Genomic DNA, 21,012 nt, shown 5'->3' with positions numbered 1-21,012 from the left:
TGTAGTAACCGACCCTAGACATGCACTTCGTATAAGGTAGATGAATATGAATATCAAACTCAGGGCATGTACATGTAGATATAGTTCAATCCTTCTCATACATTTTAAACGTACGAGATGAGTTTTGTGCTCTACTTTCAAATAAAGATTTTTAAACCTTACTACGTATTTTTAAAAAGTTAAAGGTTTGCGAATACAAACAAATATTATATTAAACTTTACGAATAAACTCAATTTACGTTTCTATGATAAGTATGTGTAGTTCTTTAAAATACATGTACAAAAATATCCCAAACGTATGAACGAATATGGGCGATGATTAAGATGTGATATTATACATTTCCTGTTTACAATAACTTGACTATTGTCTGCTGACATGCAATAAACAGACTCCCCCATCTCCCTTGTGGTGGGGTCTGAGACTGGATGAGCTAGACTTTGACGGCGTTGGCTATGTCTTCCTTGCTCATTGTCTTGTCCGTAGTATACAAGGTCTCCTCCAATCCTGTATCTGACTCGGCGCTCTTTTCCTTGGTCCTGACCGCCACGAACCATTTCTTGGAGAGGAAGAAAAGAATGGCACAAACCAGCCCGCCCGCCCCCACGATAAACACGCCCGCCATGTGTTTGATCCCGAACTCCACGGTGGGCTGGCTTTCTATGAAGTCACACTTCCGCTTGTTTTCCCACCACCTGTCAGAGAAAGAGAGCCTAAAATTTGATTCGTAGGCGTGTTTGTAAAGAGCCTCAAATCCTTTTATAAATATTTAGCAATTAAATTAGATACGAGTGCTATTTATAACTTCAAATCCATTAATTGAATATAATGTTGGATGTAAGATTCTTCAGAGTTACAAATAAATTCTCATCATTTTTACCTATTATTCTTGAAATGTATCGTTGCATTTCTTTCATCCGTTCTAATAAAATTTTGAAAAATGAAACAAAATTCACAAAGAATAAAGATATTTCACCAAGAGGATACCTGCTCAACGTACTTAGTTTGAAGTTGTGTCATGATAGGCGACTCCTTGATCTTGAGCAGGTTAATATTAAGGATGGATTTGATTGACGCCCCCTGCTTCATCGCAATGCCGTGCTCCTGAAGTCGAAACGGAGTCCCAACCATTTTAGTTTCACACGAAGTCAGTTCTGAGTACGAGTTAATCATGTAATCAAAAATAAAGGCGTAGCCCCCCGCTCTGACCCTCTCGCGTCCCTCCTTTGAACCACTCACTAGCCCCCCTTCACTCATCTTTGACCACACTTTCCGATAGATTGGCTTGGAGCTGGTCTTGAAGAAGTTCATGGTGGCCGAGTCTTTGACCGTTCCACACTGGAAGTCCGACCTCTCCACCAGCTCCTCCAGCGACTGGATCTGTTTCTCCAGATTATTAGTCGTCAGGAAGGCGGCCATGTTGGCCGTGTATGAAGACACTGTGATCAAAACAAAGAACAGGAATCCAGCGGTCAGGATCCTCTGAGAGGAAGGTCGGGGTGCGAAGTCAGTCCCACGCATTAAGAGCGTACCGACCGAGAACCACCAGGTTTCCCTGGCAGAGAACTTCCGTTCCTCGCTGGGGTAATCAAGGACGAAGTATAAGATGGAGACTCCAACAGACGCTCCAACAATCGCCATCCACAGGTTCAGCGAGAATGGCTCCATGAACTGAAAGATGGAGTCCATTATTTTGGGTTTCGATATGAGGAGGTTGACCCCCGTTGTCATGACGCCGAGCGTGAAGTCCACGTCCTTTTCTCTCTCAGACGTAATGGAGATCGCCCCCATACCAAACGTGGCATTCTAGAAGGAAAATGAACAAGAGGCCCATGGGGCCACATCGCTCACCTGAGCAACAATTGCTTTATATGGGTGTACAAAGGATATTGTGCCATATGGCCCCTCGGTAGAAAAACACAAAAAGGACTACCATAAAATAAACTGTATCCAAATTTTACACTTATTTTCCTACACTTAATCTTTGACATTGTACCCTTATGAAATACCATTTTTACCCAAAATAAGATACTTTGCAAGATATATAACTAATGTTTTGGTAGGGGTACACTGTTAACTCCAATCTCCTTTATTTTAGTTCTACCCCCTCGCTTTATAAAACGATCAAATTATATATGAGAATATGCATAGATATAGGTACATATTCATCTTCAACTACATTGTACTAGCTAGTTATTGTATTTTATTAAAAAAATTCCGACATGTGAAAGAAGAAAATTGTACCTCAAGGCGCTCAATTTAAGATCATTCAAAAATTTGATTCGTCTTCCGCATTATAAACGATTGTTGTTTACCAGGCGTGAACTCGTGCGACGTTTTATAACCTTACTCACTTGATCGATGAATACACTCGAATGAAAAATGTTTTCATGTGACATGTTAAAGAGCTATTACATGTACAATCAATGCATAGGCGTCGGAACTGGGTGGAGGGGGGGGGGGGGGGTCCCACACTTTTTTTTGGCAAAGTCAGACATAGCTGAATTCAAAATCTTTTTTATTTTTTGCTTGTCAAGATTTCTGATAAGGTCTAGCCCCCCCCCCCCCCCCCCCCTCCTCCTCTCAATGAGCCTCAGACTGCAATGTATTGACAGACATATCGCTATATTTTACTAAGGCCCATCCTTTATTTTCATCTTTATTCAAAATCAACATTAACAAATGGCTACAAATCAAGATGATTTTCCGCTGTAATTTTTTTCTTAAGAATAGCGATAATACATTTATCCCCATAACAGTTATGTTTTTAACTGTTTTAAAGGGTTTTTTTTTTTTTATTTAATTGTGTCTGAAAAACCAGAAAAAATGGAGTAAATTCATCGTATAAGGAGGGGGCCCCAAAAAGTTGTTACAGCATATCATCCTTTTAATTTTTCTGTACAAGTATTAAACGTTTAGTGAGACATTTCTAATGATGAATCGAAATTTCAGCGTCAATCGCAGAATTATAAGCAAGATACAGAACTCACAATTCTGCTTCAGTTTTTTTGCTCACAAGAGTTAATTACATTCAACTTAAAAATTTTAAACTTGGTATTTCCTATTCTGAATGAACAAAAGCATGGCCTCAGCTCTATGAGCAAAGCTCTGTATCTTGCTTATAATTCGAAACTTGACACAGCTGAATATGGTTTGTAAAGAGAAAATTGTCAACAATTAAAACAGAAGAAACATGCACTAAAACAAAGAAAGAGCACAATTTATTTTTCATAATAAATATATACCTATATATTTCTAGCAGCAAAAACAAACTCCGTTTAGACTGAAAATGCACAGCATCTTAACAAAGTACGTTGCATTATAATCAACCATTACGTAGAGATCGTACCGAATTACCAATAGAACGTATAGTATTTATAATATAATATGTTGTTAGTGCATCAGATTTTGCTCATTTTGCGCAGGTAAACAATTAACTGTCTGATTTACTGAAGTCTAAATTTGATTCGATACGTAAAACATTCCAAAATACGGGCGATATTTCCCCTGAAGTTAAAAAGCAGAAACGAAATTCAAAGCAACGTAAAACCACGACCACGAGTGAAAATGTCAACGCATTGAAAGATTTAACCTCAATTCACTTCACGAAATCGGCACAAATATGTTAAGCATGTTTCAAGTATCCCTTTGCACGTAAACTCTTGCACAACAAGCAAAGACATCTTTGTCAGTTTGACCCGTTTGTCATGCGTCAACATTCAAACATGGCTGCTTAATTTACACAAAGAACTTTCGTTTTCGATATGGAATACCGAACCCGAAGTTATAAACTGATTGACCGCGATGATGTCTATTTTTATTTTCGTAAATTACTCAAATTTGAAAAAGAATTCGCCGATAATTTTTGCAATTTATATTTTCCTTTCCATAAGGATTATTTTTGCAAAATTACGTTGAATTTGACTCAGTAGTTCTTGAGAAGAAGATTTTAAAAAATGCACCCCCTTTTTCTACAGAGGTTTTCTTCGTTTTAAATAAAGATTGGTCTTTCATTTCTGCAATTAATTTATAATCACCTTTCTATAGGGATGCTTTGTGCCAAATTTGGTTGAAAATGACCAAGTGGTTTTAGAGAAGAAGTTCAAAATGTGAAAAGTTTACAGACTAACAGACGGACAGACAGACGGACGACGGACAAAATGTGATAAGAATAGCTCACTTGAGCTTTCAGCCGAGGTGAGCTAAAAAAATTGAATAAAAAGTCGGTCAGTGTTTATGCATAAAGTTTGGTCAATAGATATGCATTCTTTGAAGTTTTTACCCCGCTTAGCACCTCTCCCACCATGCCATTCCATTTTCCGTCTCCCGTCGGAGACCCGTATTTGTCCACGATGTAAATCTCGTATTCGAACCCGGATTTTTCGGACAGTACCTTCAGCAAGTCAATGGTGAAGCCTTCGTAGCGGTTGTTTCCCGTTAGCTGCTTCTCATTTTTAAGCATAACAAACGGCGCTTCCTACAAAAACCTTTTCATGTACATTTATATCTTACCTCCTGCTAAATTGTAAGAAAATCATTGGCTTACAGCAGTCACGTGGAGACCATGTATATTCCATACATAGTCAGTACAAAATATTATTCCCTTTGGGCATTATGATGTCATTTTTTAGCATTATGACATCAGATATCCTACTCAAATTGAATCTTGTAATATTATTATAAAAGATTTTCATTGTTTTATTTACTTTTTATCAATAAAACAAAGGCAGCCGGTAAGATATAATCGTTACGTGGTTTGTAGTTGACCTAATATTGTTTATACATGGTCAGTAATCGCTCGAGCTCCGCTCTCGCCCCATATGGAATTCACTGACCAATTATAAACCATATAAGGTCAATTACAAACCATATAACTAATAATGTACATTGATTAATGCAACTATATTTAGGGTTTAACCATAAATAATGAAGAGAGCAATAGATTTTTCATTAACGATAACAAAGTATACAAAATAAAAGGGTAAAATTTTGATTAAACAGTCCCGATCCTCACCAATACCATAGCCACCCTCTGTACCCCGTCAAACAGACTCTTGGACTTCTTTGTCTGGGGCTCTGACGCATTCAAGCGTAGGTACCTCGACTCTGGGTCATTGCCGGGGGACCATTCCCCGATCTAAACAGACAATCCATTCTCAGATCTAAACAGTACATTTTCTGCTTTAAACAAGTATCCTTATACAATAATCTCAGTGACTACATTCTAAGCCTTCGTTACCCTGGTGATGATGTCCTGTCCTCCGCCATGCCGATACAAGTGGAGGGTAAAGTTCACACGTTCCCCGGAGCTGGCATTGAACTGAATTCTTCCTGTGGATCCCATGAAAGACACCTTCATGGGGAAAATTATAGAAATAATTTAGCATTTTAATGTAATTTCTTTTTTATTCTTGCTAGTTTGGCCATGTGTTCACCGCTCTTTGAATACTTCATATTTACATTCAGTGTATATTTCCACGTATGCTTGCAATGGAAATCTTTGACGTTCAATTTCCTGTGAAAACATTTGGCCTACAATATTTTTTATAGTATTTATGAGCAATGAGCACGTATGTAAACGTCATCACACGTTTTGTGTATATTTATTATTATGAAATTAAATGAAACGTTTCAAACTTGCATAACCAATTTAAAATATATTAATGATATGAAAAATAATCATTAAATCATATCTACTTGTTTATTAAAAAGATTTTTCTCTACAAAGTTTCTGTAACTTTATTTCTAGTTGCAGAAGCGAACTAAGTAATATGTTAATCTGACTAAGAGCGTGTATATAAAGGCTTTAAAGCGACGATGCACAAATACTTCATACAAATAAACATCAATCTGAATATAGAATTTATAGTCTGTCCCAAATTATTAATACAGCACATTTTGCCGATTTTTAAACAAAAATACACATACCTGTGAAAGAAGTTCAATTGAAATTGATAAAAGGGAAAATATCCAAGATAACTTCATTTACACATTATCATTTTTTACTTGGAAAATTCACAGGAACGAAAACTGATTTCATTCATAATAGGGAACGTTGACATCTTTTCTCAATTCGGAAGTCACTCGGAATACCTCGCACAATTTTTCAACGTTATCATCCGGGTCTGTTGCAATACAAAGTCCACGTAGACATCAAATGTTTAAGCCGTGTATTAAAACCTGATATGCTAGAGGGGGTATTTCAAGGGAGAAAATATGGAAATTTTTCATACTTTTGAATGAACATCGCTTGAACCCTGAGGTATTTACAAATATCGAGTATTTAAGCAAAAATTGAATCGAGGATACTAGTATCTTACAGAGTATAGAAAGCTAACTTGCAGTATTCAATTTGTCAGCACAGCCTCGGTGACTTCCAAAAATAAGCAAGCTATGCTTAAATTGAATTAGATAGAATCTTGAATTGAGATTTAAAGTTTGAAATGGCCCCACGTCATATCAACTAACAATATTATAATACCTCCTTCATACTCTCCAGAAACATCTTGCCATCAATTTTGGCTACTTTTCCCACCGCCTCCATGTACCTCTTCTTGGCTTCGACAATAAGGCGGGAAACGTCATTAGCTATGGCCTGTGTTGGCGATTTTAAGTCTTTTACCTCATCAAGATATCTAAAGGCTAGCAGCTGACTGTCGGCATTAAAGTATCTATTGCGGATAATGTTGCTCTCATTCAAACTTTGTAAGTAAAAATCCTGCAAAAATTATCCTTTGTTTGATTTGTGGTTAAAAAATTAAATATATGTACATACATTTTTTTCTCAGCGAGAAGAATGAAAGAAAATAAATATCAATAGTGAGTGTGTGTTGTTTGAAAAAAAGTGAGATGTGCAAAATATCGAGTAACTCAACAGTTTGGTTTGGAATACAACTTGAGTTTGTTCTTTGAGATTTATTTGTACCGGTATGTAAGCAATAGACAACAGATTTGAACTGTTGTGCGCTAGAAATCTAAAAGCTGGTAGGAGTTTAGTTTATTGAAAAAAAAAAAATCACGAACAAAATTATATTATTATAATTTTTGATAAAATGGCAAAATATACCTGGTATTTCAAAAATACATAAATACTACATGTATGTTCGAAATGGTTCTATGGATGTTAGGTTCTATAGTTGTTTAACCTCTACTCATATACATGTATATGGTTGTTTTAACGTATCAAGTAAAAAAAAGTTACTGAATTTTTATTGTAGGTGTAAGGTTTTTTTACCGTATCAAGTAGAATAAAATTCCTAGTTTCATCGCTCATCATGCCAAACGTTCTCGACTGAAATTAAAAAAAAATTATGATATCCTTCTCTGTGAAAAATCAATGACAAATTATATAGATAGGCCAATTGTTGACCAATAAATATGAATTCTATTATATAAGGTACAAAATAGAGATCATTTTCTGCTGTGTGTTATTGTGAAACACTTTTTGTTGGACTAGAATGGTATCATTTGAACACAAGTCTCCAAAACCAAACTAGCTATAGATGCCAATCTTGATTTTTAAATGCGAGAATGGGATCAAAAGTGATGCTATTCTAAAAACCATTGTCCATTGCTGCCTGATTTGCCACTTCGTCTCAAGCAAATATTTTGAATTGACAACACCATTGACGACGAATGTATCCTCGAAACTGACAGTTGATACGAAGGAGTTCTTAAAGAACAACAATTTCGGTTTTTTTTAGGTCATACGACACGTTTCTTGGGCATCTTTTCTATATCTTCATTAATAAAGAGTTTAAAGTTGGTTTTAAAAATCATACTAGTATTTGCAAGAAAGCTTGTCAAAGTGGAAAAGCTTTAATTTGTTACATTGAGGAACGTGTTGTCTGACCTTAACTCTACTTTCATTTGGAAAATAAGATATAGATTTAGATGATAAGTAATCTGTTGAAAGTGCTGACCGTGTTCAGAACGGTTTCTATGATGCGTTGACGGTAGTCTCTCGGGCTACAGACGACAACAGTCCTGATGTTCAACAATTGAGCCGTTCGCAAGAGCTCTGACGTCTGCTCCTCCATTTTCTCGCGAGAAGTGACGTCCAGAGAGTAGGCGATCGGCGAGATCTCCCTTTTCATCATCTGAGCCAGCATATCGTTGCATTCTGCATTTAAAAGAAGCAAACGGTTTAGGTGTACCAATTGAAAATAGGTTGCTTCAAGCAAGGAGCAATATCAACTTCAGACACAGTAACTCAATGGTCTGATCGTTCGTTAGATTGAAACTAGACTGGGGCTCTATCTATGGTTTACACTTAAAGCCTTGGCATAACAATGCTAGATCCTGAATATGTTTAGATGGTCCAGACATCCCTTTCTTAGATATTTATCTACATAGAGTCTATTTTTATCATTTACATCATAGAAAGATGGTTTGTATGACATTGGAGTATATCTGTGCTATTTGTACGGCTGTACACGGCTCTACATGTACATGTATCGTGAATGTTTAAGCTGGCCGATGTACGGCACTGTAACGTACCCCAGGTGACTTTATGCTGTCTTGACAATTTACGACAAAAAATGAAACACGGTATATATATATATATATATATATATATATATATATATATATATATATATATATATCGCGATACAGCTGCTAGTAAAAGAAATTGGCGGGGTATAACATATCACGTGACCGACGGCACATAAACAGAATTCTGCGACGTGCTTGTTGAATGTAGGGTATGATCTTTTGCATTACATGTATATTACACTAATATTAACCTTGGTCTGATGTCTGGTCGTCCGGCTTGACCACAATTGCTAAGTTCCAACCGTAGGCCTTCATCATATCCACCACCGCCATGTTAACTTGGTGGGAAGGAGGCTTCAAGTCTAGCATGGTCTTCCAAGTCACGTGGTTTCTCACGCGGTTTACGTCAATCCAATCAAATCCTTTGTAGTCGGTGATGATGTAAGGTATTCCCATTCTCTCTGCTATCATGGCGACATTGACGTAGAAAGGCCCTATGATGACGTTAAGGTCTTTATTGGCATCGCCCTGATTTTCCATTGCTTATAGAAATGAAAATTTTTAAAAAATGTTTAATTGTGACTTTGGTCTCTATTGAATACTCAAATCAATGGCTTGTTAATGTTGCAATATTTGATGGGGTTTTTTTTTCATTTCAAATGTATAATTTTCCACTGTCTTGTTTAAATTTCTATTTGAATTTGTTGTTTTTTTTCCGTTAACTATTGTGTTTCCATGAGTTGTGCATGGTAATAGCATGAAGTAATTGCTATTGTTTTGCTCCTGTGTGAGATACCTGTTTTAATGGCTTCCTCTATATTTGTCCAGCCCAGTGTCTTTATTTGTAGGTCAGATAGAACCTTGATGTCAATCTGTTTGTTAAATTTGAAGCACTTTTCGATGGCGGAAATATTCAGATCCGTGGCCTTGGCCAGATCGTTTCTGAGTGTGTCCGTGACGTCACCTTCAGACTCATGGCGATTCAGGACACCTTCAGGTGAAAAAAGATAATACATTATATATATTGATTACAAGTTGGTGCAAAAAAATTAACAATAAATATTTATAATTGATTAGATTTTAATTTTTTTCCAATTTAGATTAGTTGTCCAAAACTTTTGGGAGCCTGATTGTTTATATAAATATACATTTTTGGCGGAGGGGGAGGGGTATTGATTCACTTCTTTGAAAAAAAAATCCTAAATGACAAAGGATAAATACATGTAAATTGTGCGTACATCTAATATAATATGTAAATAGCATTAAGAATATAACCTGCTTAGTTTGTTTTATAATACATGTAGATGCATCCCGGCAGATAAGATACTAGTAATTTTAGAGAACGCTCAAAAACATAAAAAAAATTAATATAAAAAGGTTAGTGTGCTGCTTATTTAAAAACTCCGTGGCATTTGAGCTACATATACAAGCGCTAAATTATTCATGTGTCGACAAATACCCCATGTTTACAAATGAGCTAACTCATTGTATTAACGTGTTTTTGTTCACGTGTCCACAAATAAACCTTGGAACCAATGAGCCATTTTATTGTATTTTAACATGTTTACATATTTTGAGTTACGATATTATATGGAAAAAAAATTATGTATTGATATATATGCATTATTTTTAAAAAATTTAAAAAAGAATTTAATAATGATATCGTCAAAAGCAAAGATTATAACAAATAAAACAATTGGGCTATATACCTAACATAAAAATGACGTTGATAAAATCATAACGTATCGTCGCAAGGTAAACAACGTCAAAGGTGAAAAAAATCCTTAACTTTAAATGCCAAATAAAGATATTTACAGTTATTGGATCTTCATGAAACTTCATAACATTAATCTTCTGACATATATAAGTATAAATCCATAAAAATCTGGAATTGTGAAAAAAATGCCATAAGGGCCCTTTTCTCATTGGCGCAACCATAATATATATATATATATATATATATATATATATATATATATATATATATATATATATATATATATATATATATATATATATATATATATATAATAGAAAGCCGATTCAAAACTCTACCGGTTTCATTATAAACTCCTGAACTCCTGAAGATTATAATGAAACCGGTATTATTTATTACTTGTGTGGATTAACTTTACTCATTTTGGATTATATATATATATACACACACCCTTAGGTGTTAAAATCAAAGTACTGAAGAACTGGCGGGAGTTGATTTTGTCGATGTTTATTTATTATGTTATTTTGCATGACAAGTACATGTATACGTAGTTTCTAATTTGAATTACGCATATTTTTATAATATGAATTTTTGAACTTTCTCGACTAGAATGTCGAGAAACCTCCATATGAATCATGTTAAATAATATTTAAAGATAAAATTAATTCAATCAAACTATGTATCAGTGGTAGAAATATTTCTCGAAAATTGTATGGATCCAAGCAATATTGAACTCTAGTCTCGTTCAACCAAACGCTCGGCTGACACCGTAAATCTCCGACAAGGGTTTACGGAGACAGCCGAGCGTCGAGTTGAACGAGACTATATTGAACTCTGGCTTAGGAATACATATGACTACAAAAAATATTTAAATTGTTCGTACCATTTAAAATCTGACTATTTTCAAGGTATTTATAAATAAGTTTATAAATAATAAGTAATAAAAACAATGCTTTAACATACATTACATCGAATTTATCAATTATTTTCAAGAACTAAGTCTTGTCAGCAGCAATGATTTGTGCTGAAGTCCAAACACTCTTTCACTTTCGGTTTGTCTGCGTAACTGCATAGGAGAGTTGATTAAAATCAACCCCCAAAAAAACAATTATTGCTGTTCTTTATTAATACGATGACTTAGCTACCCTAAAAGTACAATATTCACCTCGTTCTCAGCTCGTTGAATATTGTTCTTCTCGGTAGCTAAATCATCGTATTGACCTCAAAATCAGCAATAATTGTATAATATATTTAGGTATAAAAAGAATCGATAGAAAATAACTTGAGGTGAAAACATTAATTTAGGGTAAGTTCAAGTTTAAAATGTAATATTAAACGTATTTGAAACACTTATTTAATGTTCATACTTTTACACTTTCTTACAACGATGTTTCCTTTCAGAACATTTATAAAACAAAGTCTAAAATTATAACTTATGCTCTATTTGGCACTTGATGCTTATACGGAGTCTATGAACTGATCGCAACATAAATTGCGAGATGTTTGAAAATTTTCCACACAAACGTCGTACAGATTTGTCCCCAGTTCTCCACGAGAGTTCGTGCGAGAAGTGGCACAATGTCGCTGTAAAGTGTATACATGAAGGCCGCCAAAGCTTCTGGCGATATCGAAAATATCCGTCGGAAAACCGTGGATATGCACGGTTTGTAATGACATAACTACGAAAGCAGAGAAGGATCATTCGAGATTCGAGATTCAAAATACGAGATTCGAAATACGAGATTCGAGATTCGAAATTCGAGATTCAATATCTGAATTAACCAATCAAATCATGGATCTGAAACCTGTATCCTAGCAACATCAAACTGTTCTAAATAAAGATCATTCGTACATGCTCTTTCCTACAAATAAATGTCTTAATAGCTCTTAATAAATGCTATGTTCACTTCTCCCTACCTAACTAAATAATTATGTGTATTTACTTTTACACAGAATATCTAAGTAGACTGGTAATAATGCAGTGTGCTTCGCGGATCTAAGTGATTTTTTTTGCCCTGGTGCATTTCCACCTGATGCGTTTGAACCCTGGGGGTATTTCACCACCAGTAATAGTTTAAAACCCGGGTTTATTCAAACCTTTTGTGTAAAAATGCGGTTATGGTAGAGAACTTCATAAGCGTAGCTAATTTTTTCTGTAGGGGGTCCTAGGCCAATTTTAAATAATTTTACTATGTAAATGTAATAAGCTCTAATTTCCCGAGGTTCCCCTGACCCCCTCCTTTCTAGATCCCCGCATGAAGATTAGTACATGTATCTTAATAATCTAAATATAAATAATCTGTCCTGTTTCACTAATAAATGTAAGCATTACTTATCGTTTTTATGTATGCATACAGTGATACATTAGTAATATGATTTATAAACAAATCATTGAGATATTATCACATCATACGGAATTATTAATAAATACAATTTTTTTTCCTTTACTCAGTAAACAACTTATTATGAGTCTTACTTTTGGAATTGTTTTCAATATAGAAGGATACCTACTCTCTACAATTAAAGGTAGGGATGATAGGGTGCCAATTTGTTCACATTGCCGATTTCTTGTGCAGAGAACAGTAAAACTTTTTAAAAATTTTATTGTGCATGAATATTTCAAAATTAATTGTTGTACATGTATTTTGTTATAATTCATTCATTGATATATCAACAAGAAAGAATAAAAGCATATGTTTCTTCACAGCCAAGTTAAGTTTCTCTTTAGTTTCCTTAAACCCCCCCCCCCCGCACCAAAATTGACAATAATTACATATAAGTCATACAAATGTTTACTTTTTTTGTAAGTAAATCTCTAAAGATGTAAATAAGCACTGCAAACAAAGATGTGTGTATTTAATATACTACTACATTACACTTAGCCAGATAAAATGTAATCAGGATGAAGCTACAAGGGGTGAGTGGTGCAAATTTAGCAATTTATCTCCATACACACAGAACACCAAATAAAGAAACTGTGAGTCAGTGGTGTATGGAATGCATAAAAGATGGCGGCAAATTATCTCAAATAATCAGTGCAAAAACCAACAAATAGACTGTTATTTGTTACATATCCTGCAAAAACATTGATAAAAAATGTTATCGTCCCATAACATAGCCGATTAAGTTAATGTGTACACATGGTCAACGTACATGTAATTCTAATATACAAGAAGGCTGACGTATCAGGCGGGGATCCAGAAAATTAAATTTCAAAAATGATCGGTTGAATTACATTAAATGCTTTGAAAATTGTTTTAAACTATCGCACGGGTCAAAATGCATGATAGAAGCTATGTACAGTGTAATTGGAAACTTTCATTTTATATCAATATGTAGTATTACCTATTTTATAACAAATGAGAGTATAGCACAACTGCCACAAGCAATACATGTCCTTTACCGGCACCACCTCCCTCTCCATAAAAAAATGAAACAGTTGTCGTTTTATTTGCTAAAATGTGTGTGGTTCAAGATTTTTCTAAAGGACATACCCGATTAGAATTGAAAAAGAGTCGTACATGTACGTTTAAAACTAATTTTGTCAAATTTTTTAGATTCATTTGGTTATATTTTGGTCCATTTGGGTAAATAGATGCACCAGCGCAGCTCTTATTTATATATAATCAGGCCATAAATTCAAAATATTTTCAAAAATTAATAGCTTTAAATCCAGTGGATGAAAAAAAGGAAAGCAAGTCGAACTCGATGAGTGCTAATACCTATGGAGGGTAATCGTGTTCAAAAATCCAGACATGTAAACTTGTAAATCCGAATATGCAATCGTGTTGGTGTGTGAGTCTGAGTATGAATATGTGTAATTCTGATCGTGTAGCCTATAAAACTCAGGGATAAACACTTTAATTTAGAGTTGACCCCGCAGGCCTTTAATCTAATTTTTCCTACAGATGCTAATTGCAGCTGTAAAATGCTGTTTGTTATTCACATGTAACCTGCCACTATAATACAAACTTTCAATCTGTAACGTCTGCATTTGTATTTCTGAAATATCACGGCTGACATGTAAAGTCTACAAGTTTGTCGAATTTTGACATGACCATATATGGAAACAGTGACGTCACAGATAGAAAAAGGATAGCTGCAGGTTAAGGCATGCCGTAATCGCCGGAATAGGGACGGAATAAATAAAAAAAATATATTAGGTAGGCCTATAATCATAATATCTCTGAATAACAACATTTCAAAGAAAGTATCATTTTTCGGAAAATTAAATTATGAGATTGGTGTACATTTTATCAAGAGAATGTATAAAAGATGCGCGTAAAGAATTCGATCGGCTTCAGATATCCTCTTAGAAATGAAAAAAAAATACATTTAATGACTTTGTATGAATACACGTGTATAAAGATATATACGCATTTTTGTTTATAGGCGTCGGAACCGGCGGAGGGGCTAGGGGGGGGGGGGGGGGCTTAACACCCCCCCCCCCCACACACACACACACACTTTTTTTGCCAAGTTAGACCTAACCATTAGGAACATAGCAACAGGGTGGATTCAGCCCGCCCCCCCCCCCCCCCCCACTTTTTCCTCGCAACAAACAAAATTGTTCCTTAAAAGACCTTAAAGAGAATGAAAATAGTGATAGTAGGTATACTAGTAGAGTCATAGTAGGTATACTAGCACCCCCCCCCCACCACCACCACCACCACCACGGATTAGGAATTTCATGATTTGGGGGGAAAACTGGGCAGGTAAGATTGGAGTTATACCAGGTATACCTCCCCCCACGGTTTATTCAGGATTTTCATGATTTTGGGAATTCTTGTCAAGATTTTTTATGATTACTTTAGCCCCCCTTTCAATTTGCTTCCGACGCCACTGTTATTAGCTAGAGTACATGCAACAAATTGTTAAAGTATAGGCCTCGGCTGAATTAAGAAAATATCTCCAAATGCATCCTTATCGCTACCACAAAGTTGTGACAAGACCCCCCCCCCCCCCACCGCGCCCCACATCCCCCGCGAAAATTTACACGGGGTCGGTCAGCTGAGTTGCAAAGTTATCGATAGGAAAACAAACTATTTAAAGACATTGGTTTTGAGATTGTGATTAATATGAGACATAAGAAGTGACACCCCCTTAAACAAATGAATAAAAATCTAAAGATAATGTTAACTGTCGTGAAATTAAAATGTGTATAATTTATTTTAAGAAATGTTTCTTTGCATTGTCGGCAATATATGGGGAAAAAAGCTTATCATGCAGGTAAAAATTGGCATTTTTAAAAATTATTTCAAGCAATTATTACGGGATATGAGTATGACGTCCTGAATGTCGGTTCAATACAGACTCACTTTGTGAAGTTGCTTGATAAAAATTTTCTGGAGAGCTATATATTATAATACAGCTTTACAGCCACTTGTGAACTAGCTGCAGGTCTATAGTTCCCGGTTTGAAAAAATTCAGATGGACGACCTGGGAGCTACAGTGCCTCCCATAGTAAAACTTCAATTTACGGCGCACAAAAAATATGCGCTAGTTTTTTTATTATTATTGAAGATTGTGTTTTTTCACTTACACAACAAAAAAAGTCTAAATACATGTAAAGTAACATAAAAATTTTCCGCGAAAAATTACCAAATCTTTGCAGGTCGTTTATTCTAAGTAATTCAGAAAAATAACAAGAGAAAAGCTGTCAATGTGACAGCAAACTGGGTTTTCTTTTGTGTGAACATTATCCATAATCCATTTGTCAATCCTGAATTGATAAATACTACATATCCAAAGAAATAGGGTACTCTATATGCAATGTTTTTGCCCAAAAATGAATAAGTTCAACAGCTGATATTTTTTTCATAAATTATCAGAAATCAAAATCCTAGCAATTTGCATACCTCTGATATATGTAACATTGATCTGCAAAAGAACAACTTCCTATCTGGAAAACTGTTCGAGGAGTTATCGGTACAATAAGGGTACCTTTTTGACAGCCATTTCAACTATTTCAATAATCGGAAACCCGGTTAAAAATTCTCTCTCAAAATTCGTAGAATTCAGAAGCAATGGAGTTACATGGGACCTCACGGCGGTCTTCGAACCCCATGCCGCTTAAAATATATTTACCCCCTTAGGAAATTTCTTGATCCGTCTCATTTTTAGAAAAGAGTACGCATTAACTTATATTCCAGTTTAAATTACATGTCAATTTTTTTTTATAGAAATAAGATATTAGGCATTTTCTTTTATAATACCACGAGATTTATATTACGGAATTTAGCGCATTCATCACATCGGCAACGATTTTTTTTTTTACATGAACGTTAACCTCCTCCTGTTTGGTCCAGTTTCAATCATACCTCTTTTTTTCATAAAAATAATACTGGTGTTGTCGATAGAAAAGGTGTCGTTCATTAAAAGCTTATTGCAACAGTTTAGCTGAATATTATGTTTATTTTTCGTTCATTCCGGCGGTTACGGCATGCCTTTTCCCGCAGCAAAGCAGTTGCCATATAAGGTCATGTCAAAATTCGACAAACTTGTAGACTTTACATTTGTCAATTTGTATCATGTCAGATGTGCTATTGCCGAGCCTGGAGTTACAAATGCAGAAACTACGGATTGAAAGTGTGCAAAGTTGAAGATTTAATTAACTAATGTAAACAATTAAGTTGCAAAATGTGCATTATGCGAAGGAACAGAGTCAAATCTTACACGTATGTATGCCCGAGTTTTTTAGGTTACACGATCAGAATTACACATACTCATACTCAGGCTCACACATCAACATGATTGCATATTCGGATTTACAAGTTTACGTGTCTGGATTTTTGAACACGATTACCCTCCATAAATACCTGTGTTGAATGAATGGTACAGTAGGATATGCGCAAAAAAGTCCCGTCTACTCTTTCCTACCCTATATTTATTGGAATATTAAATCCGATTACTAGTATAAGAGTCAAATTTAAAATCAAGTACGGATATGTACCTGTTTATCAAAAGTAAAACTACTCATCATTTATCTACAGTGCATCGTTATGGAGCTACACAGAAAGTTTTATATTAATTTGCCGAGCCAAATAAAAAAAAACCTGGAAAACGAAGAGAAAACAAAGTGGGGACAGAATAACTGGCAAACTAATTAGGACTATATAGCCCCCCCCCCCCCCCTCTTGAAATGTATATACTGAAAACAGATTATTGGAGTACAACATCCGCACACAATTTAAAGAAAATTTCATGGATTTTTTATCATTTTCGCTAGCTAATGTAAGACATCACAAATACCCCAAACCCCCTCACGGAAAAGGAAATGCTAGGTGATGAGAGAGAGAGAGAGAGAGAGAGAGAGAGAGAGAGAGAGAGAGAGAGAGAGAGAGAGAGAGTCAATGTAAATCACAGGTGCGCTAACACCGTTAAAATTAAAGCTTGCTAGTTGGTCTGCCCTACCCTAGCTACCTCCTCTCTTTTCTTCTTTTAGAGGCTTAATTATTGTCTATATATGCTTGTAACAAATCAAACCAATTTCAAATTCTAAATCAAAACTGAATTTGACACTACAAAACTCTCTCTGTGTCTGTCTGTCCGTCTGTCTGTCTCTCTCTCTCCCTCTCTCTCTCTCTCTCTCTCTGTCTCTCTCTCTCTCTCTCTCTCTCTCTCTCTCTCTCATATCGACAATGGCATTGCCATACCCTACAATACACTATTTTTATCTGGATTTTTGTCTTTGAGGTTGTAAATCATTATATCTTCTATGGTTTAAAACTTTATCATAACCTATATTTTGACATGTCGATTATTTCATTGAGTTTCGTTTCATAGCTAAAACATTTAGATTAAACAGATCTTTCTTCGCGAGCCGATTTTTACACAGTTGGGGCGAATACACTTTGGGTTAAAATTGTTCGGGGGGAAATACATACAGGGCAAACAAAACCACTTAGATTCGCAAAGCCAACAGTGTTATTTCTAATTTAATTGTTTATACTGTGTGGGGTTAATTCATCAATGTTAATTTAACCATTTTATATCCACTATATAAGAGCTATTAAGACATTTATTTGTAGGGAAGAGCATGTACGAATGATCTTTATTTAGAACAGTTTGATGTTGCTAGGATACATGTTTCAGATCCATGATTTGATTGGTTAATTTAGATATTGAATTTCGAATCTCGAATCTCGAATCTCGAATCTCGTATTTCGAATCTCGAATGATCCTTCTCGGCTTTCGTACATAACTGATATCATGACCGACGAGACAAATATGAACAAGGATGAAACAAGGATTTAAAAAAAAAATGCAAATTAAGAATATATTGAAATCAATAAAAAATATACATTACAATTGAAATTTTGATTTTAAATGAGACGCATGGGATTTAATAATTTACAAATGAAAAATGATTGATACAATTAATTGTTTTTTTTAGTTTCGGTTTTACACTGATTTACACGTGGTCAAAAATAATGTGAAAGCAATAGGCGAAGTGGATTTTCATTGAGAGTTATAATGAAATCAGATGAAAATTTGATATTTCATAGGGATATCCCCCAGCGAATTGTACTCACCCTCATAGAAAACGAAGGATTCCCCCGATAGGGACTTCTGGCAGCGCTGATGCCGGGCCATCTGCCATAAACACAACTCAACAAACACTAGGAGAACGGCTTGATTGAATTCCATCGTCTATAAATAATAAAACAACACCGAATATGATATTTGCATCCACTAAAGCGGGAGATTCCTTATTTCTGGTTTGTTATGGATGAGTCGTCAATACATTTGATAATCATATTGACGAGTTGAAAGGACCGCAGGAATCGGGAACATAGATAATATACTCCATACGGTACAGGAATGATGAATATTATAACATGAAAAATGATTTTTATCGCATTTGACAGCATACATTCGATATCTTAAAGATCAATTATAGCAAATATACGACATGATTCATAAAAATTATTCCTGGAAAAAATGACGATACATAAACTGTGTAGGATATTGATGATGAAAGTATCGCGACGAGATAAAACGCATATAATATTAAGTTTGTAAGTTTTTACCAACAAAAGCTATCGTTTGGTGAAAAATTGTAAAGTTGTATATAGAAGATCAACCAGTTTACTCGCTGGTCGTGAGTACCATCATTTAACAGGCTTTACAGCAACCGTAAATGATCGAATCAAGATACACAATCCTTTATCAATAGTAAAATAATATCGGTTTCCTCTCGCGTTTTCTAGCACGAACTTTAGCAAGATCGGCATTTTTTTTTCCTTTTTCAAATTACATTGATTTTTTTTATTAATTTTTGGCATAGGTAATGTTTTACAAAATCATGTTTGGATTGTAAAAATGCAATATGTTTGTGATTTTAACATTTTCCAAACAGATGGCATGTAGAGCTTATAAGTACATTAGTTTTACAGATATACTGTAATTTTGTAACTGAAAAACATTCAACTCTACTCCAAATAAATGTTACATTTAAAGTTCTTCAAAAATTAATATCAATCTGTTAAGTAAATTTTAATACCATAGATCTGTGCAAAAAATGACTATCTTGATGCCCAATGTGATTAACAAATTGTAATAAATCACCAAATTTACCATTTTCCCGACTCAATCCTTTTTCCCGTTTAAATTAAAATGGTATACAAATTTATTACGAGTTCAGAACCCCCCTATGATATCAAGTCAGTTTAAACTCAATTCATAAGCGTTCAACCTTTCCGCTTTTTTTTTTTTGAGTAGGAGATGTTCCAATTACCATTTTTATGGTACCAGTATCCCCTTTTGGTATTAAAACGTTTTATTATGATACTATTCTAAATGGAAAGTACATAAACTAGGCCATTCTTGTATTTCTATTAACATTATCATTATAAATACTGAAAAATACCAATAAACAAAATTGGCATTCAGGTCAAGAAGATTCAATGAACCGCCCTTTATAAAGATCTATTTCTTTAACATCAGTGATATTGGACCCCAGAGGTATTTTCTCCGGATTTATCTTGCAGCTTTCACCTAGGGGATATCTGATCGCAACTTTTTCTCCCTAGAAACGATGTTTGCTAGTTAGCAAATCTATAGTTTCAAGGAGGAACAAATATAATAGATTTTCTGCACCGTTTTTATAAGGCCGCCATTGGATGAATGGTGCAGTTGTCGATATGAATGCAGGGACCAAAGTAGACATCATAAATCACACACCGGGTGTTCTACATCCATGTTATATTTAAATCTGTTGAAACAATTAACTAATCAATACGACCAATTAAACTTAATTTAACGACGCAGTGGATTCCATTGACGCGATGCACAGCTGAACAAAATTACGTTAATAAAATAATGTTCGCAAAGAATTCAAGAAATTAATATGTCAATTGTTGACGTTTACGTACTGTTGCTTAGAAAGTAATAAATTATATTATACGTACACATAAATACTAGTAAATGAATATTGACGAAATTATCGCTTAAAAACTCAAAACATTTCGACAAAAATCAAACTCATCAATGGATAAAAGAACAGATTTAATACGAGAAAGTTAGCCAAACTCACCTTTTTTAAATAAATGTCATTTGTCTCCTTTCTTAAGCAGCTGTTGTTGAATTATCAAAAATATTGAATCTGACTGAAATTCCTAATGGTCGCTAAAAGGACACATGTCATCTTTCCGCTCCCACAATTCTCCGCCACGGTCCTGTTGCATAGTACGTGAAATGTACATCTATTATTGATAACAAACAAATGGGGAGTGCTGCTTGATTTTCATTTGCCGTTATCCCTAAAACGAGAACAATTCGGAGGACTACCGAAAAGCTA

General features: G+C 34.8%; 1 protein-coding gene across 1 annotated transcript; it reads right to left on the bottom strand.

Moving 5' to 3' along the window:
- Positions 1–78: 78 nt before the first annotated feature.
- Positions 79–20,891, bottom strand: LOC105323215 (glutamate receptor ionotropic, kainate 3). The gene is made up of 12 exons (XM_011422221.4): positions 20,749–20,891; positions 18,746–18,863; positions 9,291–9,485; positions 8,746–9,036; positions 7,921–8,120; positions 7,233–7,289; positions 6,480–6,716; positions 5,238–5,351; positions 5,013–5,135; positions 4,281–4,475; positions 999–1,804; positions 79–693 (listed from the first exon to the last, which is right to left on the bottom strand). Exons 2-12 carry the CDS (start codon positions 18,858–18,860, stop codon positions 432–434), a joined length of 2,595 nt encoding a protein of 864 aa, XP_011420523.2. The 5' UTR covers positions 18,861–18,863; positions 20,749–20,891; the 3' UTR covers positions 79–431.
- Positions 20,892–21,012: the final 121 nt, after the last annotated feature.

This window comes from Magallana gigas, chromosome 5 (genome assembly GCF_963853765.1).
Source record: "Magallana gigas chromosome 5, xbMagGiga1.1, whole genome shotgun sequence".
In the NCBI taxonomy this organism is placed as follows: domain Eukaryota; kingdom Metazoa; phylum Mollusca; class Bivalvia; order Ostreida; family Ostreidae; genus Magallana; species Magallana gigas.
This window is presented reverse-complemented; position numbering and strand designations above follow the sequence as displayed.

Bases quoted from the DNA above. Each gene is read 5' to 3' on its own strand.
- LOC105323215 (XM_011422221.4), bottom strand. From the start codon at position 18,860: ATGGAATTCAATCAAGCCGTTCTCCTAGTGTTTGTTGAGTTGTGTTTA. The intron at 9,486-18,745 runs GTGAGTACAATT...TTTCACCTGAAG, and splicing joins ATCCTTCGTTTTCTATGAGG to GTGTCCTGAATCGCCATGAG. The intron at 4,476-5,012 runs GTGAGGATCGGG...AGGTTTTTGTAG, and splicing joins AGAGGGTGGCTATGGTATTG to GAAGCGCCGTTTGTTATGCT.